At 52.5% G+C, this 15772-nt stretch overlaps 1 protein-coding gene across 3 annotated transcripts; it reads right to left on the reverse strand.

Annotated features, from left to right (window-relative positions):
* Nucleotides 1-6305: 6305 nt before the first annotated feature.
* On the reverse strand, nt 6306-15669 carry UBL7 (ubiquitin like 7). 3 transcript variants are annotated; one of them, XM_034066560.1, is made up of 12 exons: nt 15581-15669; nt 15101-15299; nt 14459-14578; nt 13740-13822; nt 13553-13637; nt 12847-12904; nt 11948-12081; nt 11571-11620; nt 10771-10938; nt 10454-10576; nt 9943-10106; nt 6306-6408 (listed from the first exon to the last, which is right to left on the reverse strand). In XM_034066560.1, exons 2-11 carry the CDS (start codon nt 15282-15284, stop codon nt 9969-9971), a joined length of 1143 nt encoding a protein of 380 aa, XP_033922451.1. In that variant the 5' UTR covers nt 15285-15299; nt 15581-15669; the 3' UTR covers nt 6306-6408; nt 9943-9968. The 3 variants fall into 3 exon arrangements, with proteins under 3 accessions (XP_033922451.1, XP_033922452.1, XP_030901810.2); XM_034066561.1 differs by lacking the exon at nt 6306-6408 and having other exon boundaries at nt 9558-10106; nt 12847-12874; XM_031045950.2 differs by lacking the exon at nt 6306-6408 and having other exon boundaries at nt 9558-10106.
* Between the last annotated feature and the right edge of the window lie 103 nt (nt 15670-15772).

Genomic DNA, 15772 nt, shown 5'->3' on the forward strand with positions numbered 1-15772 from the left:
ATGAGAGCTGCATACGTTATGATCTGCTTTGCCTTTTATGACACAACGCAGCTGGTGGGCTGGGAAATGGGCTTTCAACTCCCACTCTTGACTGAGTTGCCAACTGGAAACACAGAAGGGTTCTGATCAGAGCTGAACGAGGAGTTTCTGCCTCATTAGAACAGTAAACCCTTTGCTTTTCCCTCCTCCTCTGCCCCCATCGAAACCAGCTGGGCACTCTGCATGGTCTGCTTTTAGGGGTGCTTTTCTTCCTACCTACAGCTAAACACAATGCTCCTGTGTGTAAAATTCAGCTTCAAACTGCCCCAAGACTTTGGAAGCATTCGGCTCTGGGCTCTTTCGACTTCACCACGAGATCGCTCCATCTCCTAGACCAGGAGCTGAGCCACCTCACGAATATAACTGTATCATGGTCCTGCATTCAGAACGATGCTGTAGCATCATCTCCTGAGACTCAGGAGGCAGCCTGGTGCCTAAAAATGAAAGACAAAGCTGCATGAGATCACTGCCTGCAGCTCAGCAGAGGAGCCTGCAGCAGGGGAGGAAAAAGTGAGCGGTGGAACACGAAAATACACAGGAACATCCCACCCAAAGCAGCGGTTACAGCTCTTCAAATGAATGGGGTGCACCAAAGCTGAGCTTTCACCCACTGCTGCCTCCAGAAGCTATAGCTCCCCTTAGTGTCCTTTCTCCTCCCCACAAGCTCCTTCAGGGCAGCAGCAGCATGAGCTTGACTCCGGCTGCAGAAACATCAGGACAACATTGGGAAAGCAACTCCAACAGCTGGGCAACATCTGCAGGGTCAAGCGGCAGAGTGGGAGAACCCACCATGAGTCCTTCCCCCAGGCAGGGCTTGTCCTGCAGCACACACAGCACAGTGCACTGCTCCCATGGTGCTCCCAAGCCCACCTTGTGTGCTTGGGAAGAGCCTAGAGCTGATGTCAGGGTTGCTCCAACCCTGTCCCAGTTTGCAGGAGGTGCTGACCACAGAACAGGGCCCTGAATACACCCCGAAACCTGCTGTGCATTGACTACACACCCACCCAAAGCAGGCAAGTGCTCTTGTGAGAGATAGTCTGTTTGCTCAGCCACATCTCATGTCCTCCACTAGCCAACAAGGAGTGTTGACACAAGCAATGAGATTCCAGGCACAGCCCCTCCTGCAGAGGTTTCCATCCACTTCCCTCAAGTATCAGAACTTCCACAGTGCAACTTATGTGCAGCTTTTTCCAGATCATGCTGCTCGGTTCCAACACGGATCAGGAGCAGCTTCCCCCAAGGAACCTGTAAAAAGCATCAAGCACAGATTTTCCTTGGGAGGAACAGTTCTATTCATCACTGCAGACAGGCTGCTGGATGTCTGTGGCCCAGGCAGTGTAACTGTTATGAAACCTCCCTTTTTTCCTTGACATTGTCTCATTAGAGGAGCTGAACACCTTGTCAATGACAGGAGCAGTGGGACTGAGCACCCTCAGCAGGTGTGCTGATGATACTGAGCTGTGCAGTGCAGGGACACGCTGGAAGGGATGGGATCCAGAGGGACCTGGAGAGATGGGACCACGTGAACCCCATGGAGTTCAACAGGCCAAGGGCAAGGTCCTGACCCTGGGGCAGGGCAATCCCAGCACAAACAGAGCCTGGGGGAGACTGGAGGGAGCAGCCTGAGAAGGACTTGGGGGTGTTGGGTGAGGAGCAGCTCCCCATGACCTGGCTTCAGTGAGCGCCTGAGCCCAGAACCCCCCTGTGCTGGGCTGCACCCCAGAGCGTGAGCAGCAGCTCAGGGAGGGGATCCTGCCCCTCTGCTGTGCTCTGGGCAGACCCCCCCTGCAGCCCTGATCCAGCTCTGGGGCAGCAGCACAAGAGAGACGTGGAGCTGTTGGAGTGAGTGCAGAGGAGGCCATGGAGATGCTGCGAGGGCTGGAGCAGCTCTGCTCTGGAGCCAGGCTGAGAGAGCTGGGCTGGGGCAGCCTGGACAAGAGAAGGATCCTGAAGGGCAGACCTGAGAGCAGCTCCAGTGCCTAAAGGGGCTGCAGGAAACCTGGGGAGGGGCTTGGGACAAGGGCCTGTAGGGACAGGCCAAGGGGAATGGCTTTAACCTGCCAGAACAGGGGAGACTGAGATGAGCTCTTAGGCAGAAGCTCTTCCCTGTGAGGGTGCTGAGGCGCTGGCACAGGGTGCCCAGAGAAGCTGTGGCTGCCCCATCCCTGGCAGTGTTCAAGGCCAGGTTGGACACAGGGGCTTGGAGCAAGCTGCTCCAGTGGAAGGTGTCCCTGCCTGTGGCAGGTGTTGGAGCCGGATGAGCTTCAAGCTCCCTTCCAACACAAACCTTTTCATGATTATTCACAAGAACACAGCAATTACCTTGGGCTGACCCCAGGCCAGGAATGTGACCCTGGCAAACAGGCAGTACATGTGACAGGTTTGAACACAGACCAATCTTCCATGGAAAGAAAAACATCAACACCACAAGCATTCCAATCCCTGCAATAGCCAGGCAACATCTTTCCTCTGTTGTGTCTTCTCCTCCAGAACCAGACAAGCACATCTCAATCTTTGGCTGTTATCAGTGATGGCAGCTTCAGATGATGCAAAGAGACTTTCTGAACATGGCACAAGGGGCTGAGGATGCTCACCAGGCTCGTCATGCCACGTGTGTGCATGTGCTTCCATAGTCCCTCCTGAGATAAGACTGTGAGATTGCACGTTGTGACACAGAGCATGAGAAATCCCCTGGCACACTGCTGCAGGATGGGCCAATATCCCATGAGGCTGGGACACAAGTATAGAGCTTTGGAAGGTCAGAGCTTCTATGTCTTATCCCTTGCATCATGCCTTTGGGAACAAGTTGATTTACAAGCATGGAATTGAGACGAAAAGAGCAAAATTCCACTCCCTATTTCCTTTGGCACTGACCAACAGGTCTTCCAGATGACAAGGTGAGGTGGGAAGGAAGCAAAGCAGATCATTTATCAACAAACTCCTACATTCTGTTTTCAACACCCAAATCCTCCTCCCTAGCTTGCATCCCTTGCAGGACAGCACAGTAAACCTATTGCCCCAAGAAGCATCAGTAAATGTGTCAGAAGCCCCCATGTGCTAAATGCCACCCCCTGGGCTTTAAAAGTGAGGCAGAGAAGGGGTGAAGGAATCATGTGCCCCAGGACATCTTTTTCTAGGTGAAATGGTCCAGTATGAGGCCTGCCCATGGTTGAGTGTTGGAACTGGATGATCTTTAAGGTCCTTTCCAACACAAACCATTCTGTGATTCTATGCCCAAGGAAACCAGAGCCATCTCACACTCTCCTTGGAGAGCAACACAAATCCCCTCACTGGGACTCCCCTTCTCCAGTGTTTTCCCCTCTGCTACTGACCCCTGGGGTCACCCCACCAGCATCTCCCAGCCTAGAGCTTCACAGCACCCATCGCAGGAGCTCACAGGTGCTGCCTGTGGGATAGCCACAAACGCAGCCCATCTAAATGACCTTCTTCATTAAGCACCCATCTGCCTGGCAAACGCATTCACCTGAGTGCTTGTCCCATTAACAGCAGTACTGGCAACAGCTGTTCAGTGAGAGCTTCCTGACAGAGCAGGAAAGCAGGTAAAGCAGATGCACATCTGTGACACCAAAAGCCAAACGTGGGGACACCCCTCAGACACAGACGCAAGAGCTTTAGGCAGTGTAATAAAATCCAATGCAGAGTCCAACATAGCTAAAAGGTTGTTAAAACTAGAAAGAACAGCAATAAGTTGCTTTGTTGAGACTGACCCATCACAAAAGCTGCAGGTTGATATATTAATGCTGCACAATGTGTCAGCTCTGGCTTCCTATTAATGCTCAGCAGGCCAGGCTGTGTTCTGCTTACCTGGACCTCTCAGTGGTTCTTTTCCCAGCTGCTGTGCTCCTCTGCTTCCCGCCAGGGCCTGGATTCCAGGGCAGCATCACACCATGCTGCAGAGCAGCCACCATGCTGTCCTGTGGAACACTGTGTTTCAGCAGTGGGCAAAGCAGTCTCCTCAGCAACACTGACTCCCACTGAATGGCCCTAAGAAAGGCCCAGCCCTACCATCCCATAAGTAAGTTTATAAACCCCCTTTCTCATCTCCATTAAACCCACACAGTCCTCGTGGTAAGACACAAGTTTAGGTTCACTCCACAATCTGCTCTCCCTTCGCCTACCATAACATGGGTTGGAACTGAAGTCTGCATTTTCCTCTAAGGAACTAAGCAAGTTACCTGGTCCTCAGGAAGCCACTTCAAACTGCTGCTGGGAAACACGGCAGTGGAGTCTCTTACAAGCTCACCAGGCATGTTAAGATGAAGCACAGGGAAGTAAACTACTTGAAAGAGATTACATTGACCTCGTAGTGTTTGAGTGCTTCCAGCAGCGCTATCTGTCTCGCCAGGAAGGGAGAGGCAGCTCAGAAGTGGTCCATCTCCTGCTCCTCCTTTCCAGCCACTGCTGGCCCGCTCCCAGCCAAGTGATGCAGAAGGCAAGTGCACTGCTCTTGGCTCTCAGTCCAGAGCCTTTTTGGTGACACGAAGGCTCAGCACCACAGATGCACTGGTTTCTCTTCCCATCAGACGCAGAAAGCTTTCCATCTCTCCCAGCAGGACAGCGGGAACAGCTCAGGAGCTTGGTTTTACCTTGAAAGTCTCAAAACTCTTGTAGAGGACACTGGCCTGGGTAGGAAAGAGCTGCCCTTCCTTGTGCAGGCTTCACGCCTGTTACCTGCTTCCTGTTTTTCAGCATCCAAATCACTTCCATGCAACTCAAGTGGGAACGCCACCAGGTCACAGACTATTGGGAGGGGATGAAGAGAAGGATGAAAACATGAGGTGGAAAAAGAATAAATGGACATGAACTTGCTTGACCAGACACACCAGCTGGCAGGATTCATGGGATGATTGAGTTATGTGTAACTTAAAATCCTCTGGGATCAAAGCATTTAATGCCAGGAGTTACAGCTGAGAAAGGAATCCTGTAAACATTTCTCCCTTCCCTGGAATGGGGCCATACCCAAAGCACTCACACACAGGGTAAACAGTGTGGAGTCTGTCCTGCAGGATTCCAGGGGGATTACATAGCAACACTGCCACCAGCAACACTTTCTGCTTCAGCAATAGTGACAGGTTCCTTCCTACTGTCCTTGTCACCTGGTGCTGCTTCAGTCCCAGGCACCCAAAACTGAAACCTTTCCAGGACCATCACCTCCTTTGAAAGGTGGCATCCCACAAGTTACCTGTGCCACAGCCCCATGGCTGCACATCTCCTTCCAGCTGCTGAACGCGTTTGTGGGTCATGGACTCTGAAGCTGTGGCCAAGCCACACGACTCCCTGCTGCAGGATACAGGGACACTACAAGTTTCTCTGGGTATAAAGAAGCAGGTTGTTTGGGTCTGTGAACTATGAACACCCCATAGCTAGCTCTAAAAGCCCTAAACCTCAGTCAACTGGATGCTGAAAAATCTCTTCCAGATGGATCTTTCTCTATTCATCCTGTTCTTATGTTTCTTCTGCAGCATCTGCTGTTGGCCACTGCAGGAAGACAGGCTCTGATCCTACATGACCCATCTGATGCTTTTACCACTCCTCAAGTGGAACCCCACAGCTCTGCAGCTTCCCCGTAAACTCAACAGCTAAGCTAATACACCCTGCTGACCAGGTGGGCAACATTCTTAAGGTATCTTTTCCCCCCACCACTGAAATAAGAAGTCTCAAAGTGGTTTTGGGACAAGCATTCTGTGTGCTGGCACCCTGGAAATCAGCTCAAAGGACTGTGCGGTCAGAAATGCTCCCCAAACTCCCTCTTCCCACCTTAAAAGCATTGGAGAGGGAGTTTGTTTCATGCTGTTTGAAGTTTCCAGGCTCAATTCAAGAGGACTGGAGTCAGGAAGCTTTGTGTTCAAAGTCAGTGGCTCAGCCATTGTCTTGGCTTCAAAGGGTAGAGCAGGGGATGTTTATCATCTTCCCTCTGACCTTTCCTTTCAGTTACCATACTCTTGAACACAAGCATCCTTGTAAGGCAGAACTGGAACTACACACACTGATTTAGAAACACTGATTTACAAATATCATAATATTATAAATATAGAAGAAAATAGCAGGAAATAGACATATTTTCTTAGCGTGACATTTTTAGTACACTTCTGCTTTCACCAAGAGTCAGTTGCCTTAAAATCACGCTGCTTTATTGTGATGAGCTCAGTGAGCATCACAAGGACAGTTCCTTAAATGGATGCTTTGTGGCTACAATCAGAGCTTCCCTCTTCTAAAGAAACCCATTGGTTCTTGCGAGGAAAGGGACTAAATCCCCCCTGAAGGCTGCCTAGTCCTTTGGGCTCTCACCTTATTCCTCATCAGTTGTCCCAGCATCAGTAAAACCTTCCTCCTTCCTCCAAAGTTTGCCTGAGAAAGAGGAAGATCAAGACTTCATTACTGCAAAGGAAATGATAAAAGAGGGGTCCTGCTGCCCCCTCTTCCCTTTGCCTTCCCCTTGGTGAGACTGTTTAGCTCATGGGATCAGCACAAAGCTAACAGAAGGAAAACCGAACAGGATTAGGTGTTTCTGACACTTTGACATTCCCACAAGGACAAAGCTGAAAGCAGCCAGGAAACCACTGAGTCCTTTGCAATGAAATCAAGCTGATGTTCGAGGGCTCTGCCAGACAAATTCCCTGCTGCTGCTCACATGGATGTACCCTAGAAATCCTGAGGGAGATGCTGAGCACTGGAGAAAGGCACCTTCACCAGGCTTGTGAATCAGTGGCCATGATGGCATTGGGATGGATAGGCCTCTGGCTCCTGCACATTGAGCTGGGCAGAACACCACCACTGGCTTAAGTTGCTCTGCTGCCTTTTCCAGCTCAGGAATTGGTTCCTGTGCAACGGTCCTTCAAGCAGGAGACACTAAGAGCCTCTGTTTGGCTGGGGAAGCAAGGAAGAAACATTTCTTCCTAAATCCTGGAGGCATGGGAGGATGAGGGGAAATCGCTCCAACACTGGTCATTTGGAGCCAGAAATCAAGGCTGAAGAGCTAGAAACCTTGGCACTTTGTGATCTGACGCAGGCACACCCACACAAGAGAGCCTGTGTCTACAATCACTACCTCAGACATCAACTTCTGCTATTGGGATAGGTTTTGCCCTTTGTGTTCACTTCCCACACGGTTGTGAAAGCAGAAGATGGAGGTGGGCAGCCACACAGGCTGTGGGACTGCAAAAGCCATCAGGATACAAAGCCTGGGACATTGTGCTCTGTCTCCATTTCATCCTTTGTCTGGAAACGGAACCCATCACACACACACAACACTGCGTAGCTGCTCATGGAGACCATGAACTCAGGACTGTTTTAAAGAGAGTGAAAAAACCATCAGAGGTGGCTAAAGTAGGAAAGCAGAGCACATCTGGTTACAAACAACAAGCTTATATGAGTACAAAGAGCTGCTGCCACTACTCCTGTACACACCCAGTCACTGCTTCCCATCACCTCACTGCAGGCAAAGAAGGAACTGAACCAAAAACTTCTTTTACGTCAGACCCAGAAAGTCCCTACTGCAAGTGCTTACACTGGGGAACTGTGCTGTGAGCTCCAGAGGTCAGCCAAGCACCTCCCAGTCTGCTCCTGCAGCAGCATCAGTGATGCTTGGCTGGTGAACAGAGAGTGGCAGATGCAAGATGCACCTAAGCCCCAATGAGAATGGATGCACCTCTAACCCAAACCCAGATGGACCAACCTAAGCTGGTGCAGGAGGAGGAGGGGAAGATGTCAGGGCAGCAGCTCCAGGGATGGAGCACAAGGAACAGGCAGGAGTCAGCACATCACAACTTCCCTGCAGGAAGGCAGCGCTTGCCTTGCTGCTGCAGAGACGGAGCTGAGGATCCCTGAGCTTCCATCCTCCTACAGGAGCTCCTGCAGCAAAGTTTCCCCTCCTCCTCCTCCTTTTCCTCCAGCACCAGCCCTGCAAGTGCCAGGCAGAGCCTCTCTTCCCATCCCTGCATCTCTAAATCTGCCTGGTTGCTGAGCATGTCTATTCTAGGCAGCCAAAGGCAGGCGAGATGAGGGAAGCGAAGCGCACGCAGCAGCCGCATCGTGAACAGCATCAGTGCCAAGTTCTGCTCAGCTATAGCCAGTTCAGACAGAGAAGGTGGCTCATGTGGTGCTCCAAGCCAAGTATCACAATTTGCAAAAGAAATCAGGAAAAAGTTCTTTCTATTCAAAATAGCCAGGCAATTCTCAATTATCTGGGACACAGGGAAAAGCAGAAATAGCTTTCATAAGGGAAGAATGCTAAATGTAGGTTAACAAATTGATCAAACCCTAAAAATGAGCTCAGGACAGAAAAGAAATACCATTTTGGGACACCAGTAACCCCAAGCTGAGGATTGAAATGGAACAGGAAAGCAACCCAGTCCCCCTGCTCCCAAAGCGAGTCCTGCCAGCCCTGAGCAGGGCTGGGAGAGCCGGCTTGGGGCAGCAGCATCTGTGATACAGCTAATCCCAGGAGGATGGAGGGCTGACAGCAGGGCTTGTCCCCAGAGAGGAGAAGGGGGGGAGGATGCTAGGCAGATGCTGTGCACTCCCTCAGCAAAGCAAGGAGTGAAGGCACCAGGGATGGGGGCTAACGAATCAGTTTTCACCATGTAAAATCAGAGCCATCGTCTGGCCTGGGTGGGTGCATCAAGTCAGGAAAGCTGGTTATATCCATCACATCCTATCTCCCACATATTGAAAAATTAAAGCAGTCCCCCCCCCCTCCTGAGAGACTTAATCCTCTAGACAGGATTAAAGTCTATCAGTCAATGAGCTACACCCTGGAGAGAACAACCCAGCATTTGCTGGGTGAGAGCTGAGATCCTATCAGCAAGCACTTGGAGAGGAATTAGAGGGGAGCACAGGCAATGTGAAGGTAGAAGAGCATTTTCCACTCTTAGCTTCCCTGCTAATGATGGCACTCCAGGCAAACCAGCTCCCTCTTCCATGCCTTGTTAATCTCAGTGATACAATCAGAGTGAAGCCTGGCCTAGCTCTGGCTCCTCTTAGTGCCCATTGACTAGAACTGTCTCTGCAGCTCAGGTCCTCGGGACCTCCAACACAGCCCCAGGATGAGAAGATACTCTGTAGCCAGACTAACCTGTGGCACCCACAGAGCACTCGTCCCAGGTCATTCAGCAGCATCTCACATTCTGGCAACTGCCTCAACCCTCGTGCTTCTCATTTACTCCTTTTACTGTCACCTCGTGGTGGCCATGACCTCCTGCACCTTGTTCTGAGCTTGCAGGACTCACCAGCCTCACCCAACACAAGGGTCCAAGAGACGTGATGCTCCTCTGCAGCGCCTTCTTGGAGCTCAAGCAGTTCTTGTGTGCTGGTTTAACTCCTGCAGGAGGCTGTGCAGGTCAGCTACACCCCAAGCACTACGCTAACCGATACAGATACTCCGTTAGAGGAGTGCCCTCTGGTGATGAAAAAGTCCTACAACAGGCAAAACATTGCTCTCCAGTTCCCTCCACGCCATGAGGACCCAACCCAGGACAGACCACAACCCAAACAACAGGCAAGTGAATACAGTCCATTTAATACAGTTCAACACAGAGGGGCCACAACAGCAACGCAAGATGGACTGAGGCATGTCAGGTGAGCAGGAATGACACAACAGGCAGGAGGATAAGAGTGTAGAACATCTCTCCAACACACAGAGCCACCTCTTTCTCCATGCTGGACCAAGTCCTGAGGTCTTGTCTCTGGTGGCCAGGAGGAGGAGGCTGAAGAGGAGTATGTGGAGGAGCTGCCCTCACCCAAACAGGAGCACACTGCCCACCTGCAATGAGAGGAGCAGCCACCCCAACTGCTCCATGCTGGAGAGAGGAACCCCAGTGCAGAGAAGAGTTTCAATGCCAAGTCCCAGAGAAGGAATGTCAGAGCTGCCTCAGCACAACTCACCAGCACAGCTTCTTCTGCCTGAGAAGCTAGGGAGCTCCACCAGCAAAGATGAGCTCCAGGGCAGCCTGAATGTCCCCACCAGTGGCCTGCAGGGCTCGGAGGCTCAGTTCATCATCATGGATGCCCATGTCTCGCAGCTGCTGAAGCTGTGGCTGCCACTGGCTCTACAGACAGGAAACAAAAGCAGCTAAGGGTAGGTACACATGTTCGAGTGGAAAGAAACCTGTCTTCACCACAGCCCACTCTTCCACACTGCACTCTCCCACCTCTCTCGAGCTCCCATGTGCAATGCTAAGCGTGCAAATGGATCTTGAAAGCTCCCCAAATCCACCACTTCCACCCAGTACTTGAGCATTGGTCTATCAGGCCTCCTGCAAGAAGCACTTCTTTAGTGATGCCCCTTTCTCCTCTGCCTCAGGAGGCAGCAGGAAGACCACTCCACCCTGCAACACTCAATGCAATACAGGCCTTTCCTTCATGGGCTGTGGAAGGAAGAGCCTGTGACACTGACCTGCAGGCTGGGCTGCCCCGAGGCTTGCAGGGCATGCTGTAAGGCCTGGCTGAAGAGGTCATTGGTGATGGGTGTTCCTGACTGGACACTGGATGACATTGGAGAGGTCCCAGAGGAATGACCCTAGGAGAAAATAAGTTGTACATGAAGCAGAACACTTGGCACAGGAGCCAGGGCCATAGTGCAATGCCTGCTGCACACACACCCACCCCCCCACTCTGCTTACTGGAGCCCATATGGAAGAACTCAGCCCAGACCTGAGCAGGGTTTGCCCTGGTTCTGTGCCCCAGGAGGCCCTCCCAGTGCTGCCACTGTACCTGGGTGCCAGGAGTGGGTGTGTGGGAGCTGCTCTCTGGGGTGCTCGCCAGTGCCAGCGCGGTGGCCAGCTCGCTCTGGGTGATGGGCCGGGGCCCAGCAGCCCCAGTGTAGCCAAGGGAAGCCGGGCGGGAACCAGAGGTGCTGCTGGATGGTGTGGATCTGGTGCTCTGCATGGAGGAAAAGGAAACAAAACCACCTCATATGTTGGTGTCCATGTCCCAGGGATGTCTGGCTGGTGTGCTCCTTCCCAGGGATTCCTTTCCTACAATATTTGCAAGTCACAAATGCAAAGTTTTTAAAAGCTAACCATGGCAGAAGGGGATGTGCTCTTTCTCACAAACATTTCAATGTATCATCCATCAGCTTAAAGCCAAAGCGTTCTTAGCCTGTAACAAAAGAATTAGCTTTAACTGGCACTTTTTTGGCCTAAATATGCAATTTCTCTTATAAAATACTTCGCCCTTGGGAAAGAAAAGTTTCCTATATTGCAGAGTAGGGCAGAGACCAACACTCCCCCCCTTCTCAGTCACACTCATCCATCATCCATGAACAACTCTCTGCATCAATCTGGCCATCACGCTGAGGACAAGTGCTGTCCCATTGTTCTGTTGCATTGTTCTCTCGGGACCCTACGTCAGCACACAAGAAAATCCTACCAGGAACAGCATCCAAGTACACCACAGTCTGTGTCTGTCTCCAGGACACCCCTAGAGCAGCTTGTGATGTTCATGAAACAGGAATAAAGAAAACCTTTGGAGGCTTTAAGGACAAGTCCATTCCACCCCATTTGGCTGCTTACCTGGTGGAAGTCATCTTCATCATCAGAGAGACCTTCGAACAGAAAGCCACCTGCAACAGAAGGGAGAATGAGACGGAGAAAAGTGGGTGCCGGCAGGAATGGGACACCAGATGAGAATCCCATGGAGCCCTCGGCCACACAGCTAGGACAGCCCCAGCTAACACGCTGCTTAGGACAGAGGCCTCAGCACCAGCAATTTCATGTGCAGCAGGTCAGTGCCCATCACCTGAACAAAACAGAGGCCACACACAGGACTCTCTTACCAACAGTCATCACACACATTCAGCTGGGCCAACGTGTGTCAGTACAGCTTTGCCTGCAAACCTGCAGCACATCCTTTCTGCAGGGTCCCCACTTAGGTGTGTAGCTGAACGTACCTGGCATGTCCCGGTAGGAGCCAGAAGACATGCCCCTGGAAGATGTGTCCGGGGCTGGGAGCGGGGTGCTGCCAGCCACCGAGTGCAGGACAAGGACAATGGCATTCACCAGGGCAGGGTGAGCTGGGATTAGCCTAGAGAGAGTGAGAGAAGAATGAATTGTGGACACAGGGAAGTGAGCAGCTCCACACCAGCCAAGACCCTGCAGCACAGCAGTGCCCAGCACTGCCCCACCACTGCTGCCTCTGCCTGGACAGCAAGACACCTCCCCACACTGTCCCACACAGCTCCTTGATCCTACACTGACCCTCCCATTGTAAGCATGTTCCCTATGCTCTCACAGGAACAACTCTGTGCTGTGAGCAACCAGATCCAGGTTTGAACCTGGGTAGGACAAGGGGTGATAGGTTCAAACTGAAACAGAGGAAGTTCAGGTTGGATATAAGGAAGTTCTTTACTATGAGGGTGCTTAGGCACTGGCACAGGGTGCCCAAACAAGTGATGAATGCTCCATCCCTGGCAGTGTTCAAGGCCAGGTTGGACAGAGCCTTGGGTGAGGTGTGAGGTGTCCCTGCCCATGGCAGGGGGCTGGGACTGGATGATCTAAAGGTCCTTTCCAACCCAAACCATTCTGTGATTCTATGAACCCAAGATGATGACAGCCCCATATCTCACTAAATATCCTCTGGTTAATCCAACAGTAGAGGTAGATGTATATCAAAGTATCAGCTCCCTATTTCCTGCTGCTGAGGAAGAAGTGTCCTATCCTGAATCTCTGACCTAATGCATCTGCCTGGCAGGCAGGAGCAGAACTCTCCAGCCCACCCAAAGAGCAGCAGCCTATACAACAGCACAACAAAGGTACTGCTTAGTCACTGCACTGGCTTATGTGAACTTACGTGTCCAGCATGTTGGGGTCTGCAAAAACTGAAAAGAGATCCTTGTCCTGCAGGACTCCTGGGAGGGACCAGGAAACACGACGAGAAGGAGACAGGATACAAGAAGCAGGAGCCAGTCGAACAGGAGCCATGGGAAACACCAAAAGAATTCATTGTTCCTCAGGAACTGAGTCACTGGCAGACAGTGTAAATACTCTGTCATTGTTCTCCCCAAAGCATTTATGTCTTTCTGGAGAGACTCTGGAGCACAGCCACACACCCAAGGGATGGAGCTTTCCCAGATCCCACAGGCTGTGGTCCAGCACAGACAGCTCCACCTTAAGGGCAGGATTAAACCCAGCTCACTCCAGCCAGGCTGTAACTGCACCCCACAGTCCACCTCCCTCACACCAACATGCCAAAAAGCCAAGTGACATCCCGGCCAGAAGAATCTGGCTTTAATGAACACACTGCCGCAGGGAGGAAGCATCCATCCCACTGCTCTCCTCTGGGCTCCTTCTGAAGTCATTATCCATCCCTAAACAATACCAACAGAGCACAGCTACAATGGACACATGAGTAGGCACTGACTCTTAATGCTCCACAAAGGGACCAAAATGGCACTTTCTGCAGAGAAAGGGAACTGTCCCTTTCCCCCAGCAGGAATTAAACACAGATTAACTTTATCTGGCTTTCCTCAGATCCTCTGGATCACACCTGGACTCACCCAAAGCAACAGGATCACTACTGAGGCCGGGAGTAGCTACAATGATCTGATCCAGCGACTCCTTGTTCCCCAGCATCTTGAAGACCTGAGAAGAAACTAGATCAGCAGAGGCTCCACTGCGGGACCCTCCTCACAGAGAGAGGACAGACAAAAGGCAGCAGCCAGCACAACGTGAGGCCCCACTCACTGCATCTCTGTAGGCAGGACTGCTGTGCAGGGCAGTGTGAAGGACCCGGAACTCCCGGACTGCTGCCACCTTATCCACAGGCTCTGAGGGAGGAAAAGCAGAACAAAACACAGCTCTCCCTCTGTCACCCTTTTTTACGTGCCACTGGGACTTCAACAGCACTGGTGATTCCTTAATGCCCCTGCATTCAGCTCACCCAGAGACAAAGGGCCCAGACTAATGACTGCCTCAGTACAGTTATCACAGCACAACAAGTAACTGCATTCTCAACTTCCAGACATATAAAAATACATAGATATATCCTTCTGCACACACGAAAGGAGCTGTATTCAACCTAACCCATCTTATTCCACACACACAGACCAGGAACACACACACACAAACATGCCTGCTCATCCCTCAAGCTGAGTAACCAGTTGCTTTACTCCTGGTTCTCTGGTAACACCCTAAACCTGATCATAGTCATTAAGGGATATTCACTGCCCACATTACATAGCTCAATCCTTAAGTCTCCCACCAGCAAGAGAACAACATCCCTTTGCTGCTGTTAAAGGTGGAGAGTGCCCCCCCAAAACGTGTTGATCAATTCCTCCTGCACACCCCGCATCAGCCTCCCAGAAACAACTGACAAGAGAACCTGTTGCACAGTCACAAGGGGCCCACACTGAACATAGAGCCAAGGAGATCTAAGCGGTACCCCACAGTCTCCTCCTCCTCACCTGGTTTCTGATCAGGCTCAGGCCAGGACTTGCGCAGGACATGAACAGTGGAGCCCGACTGGATTCCATAAAAATCAAGTGTCTGGTCATCCCTCAGCTTACGGCCACAGTAGATCAGATCTAGGAGAGAGAAACACCTGAAGAGAAATGTCTAAAGATGAACAACTAAAGTTAAGCATCTCCAGCACACTCAGAAAGGGCCTGGGGTCTTTAAATGAGGACTGCCTAGGGGTTAGTGTTCCACACGTGTTGTGGTCAGCAGCACAGGGCCTCCATAACACAGGGAAATCATGGAGCTGAGTCACAGAATGTGACCCTGCCACCTCCTTGAGAAGAGCCCACCTCTCCCACAGAGCTCACAAGAACACATTGCTGTCAGTAAGACAAAAGATGCCTTAACAAGAGCATCAACGCTGCAGGAGCACTGCGATCCCAAGCAAACACTACCCACATCACAAGGCACTAAGGCCATCAGAGCACAGCAGAGGCTCTGGAACATGCCTTGATCCCCCACACTGTGCTAAGTCTTCCCTCCGGCCCAACACCACCACAAAGCAGAAGGACATGTGTGTCCTGGCCGCAGCAAGGGGAGGAAGAGGTGTCCCCAAGCAGCAGCAGGACACAGCACAGGGAGGCACCCACCGATGAGCTCGGGGTCCGGGACGGACTCCTGCAGCTTGCCGGTGATGAGCTGCTTGAGGTAGGAGATGCTGCAGCCCCCGAGCGGGCACTCCCCCAGCTCTGTCTCCGGCAAGTGCAGGATGGATTTGGGAGCCAGGGGCTGATCCGCCAGCTTCACCGCGATGTGCCACTCGGGCAGCGCCATCGCAGCCTCCGCAACCTGCAAGGAGGGAAGCGGACCCCGGTGAGCCTCTGCGCCAACGCAACACGGCACAGCCGGCCTCCCCTCGCCGGGGCACGCCGGCAGGGCCCTACCTCTGCCCTCACCCCCGAAGAGGGGAGCCCCCCGCCAGCCCCAGCACTCTGCCGCAGGAGGAAGCCGAGTGCAAGGCCCGGTTCTCCGGGCAGACACCGCCGCCCCAGGCCGCCCTCCGGCCCCGAGCCCCCCGTTTGCCGGTGCGGACACCGGGAGCGAGGGGTCCTGGGGGTGCCGCTGCTCACCCCTCGGCGGGCAGGACCCGGCCTGTGCTCCCCGCGGCGCCCCGCGATCCGCAGCCGGGCCGCGCCGGAGCGGAAGTGCTGCGTGATGCACGCTGGGAAACCGAGTCCGCCGGGGCAGCAGGGATGCGGATCTGCCCTCCCATGGACAGCGCTGATGGAGCCCGAGCTCCATCCCCTTCCCGCAGGGAATGG

Source organism: Melopsittacus undulatus, chromosome 9 (genome assembly GCF_012275295.1).
Source record: "Melopsittacus undulatus isolate bMelUnd1 chromosome 9, bMelUnd1.mat.Z, whole genome shotgun sequence".
Lineage (NCBI taxonomy): Eukaryota > Metazoa > Chordata > Aves > Psittaciformes > Psittaculidae > Melopsittacus > Melopsittacus undulatus.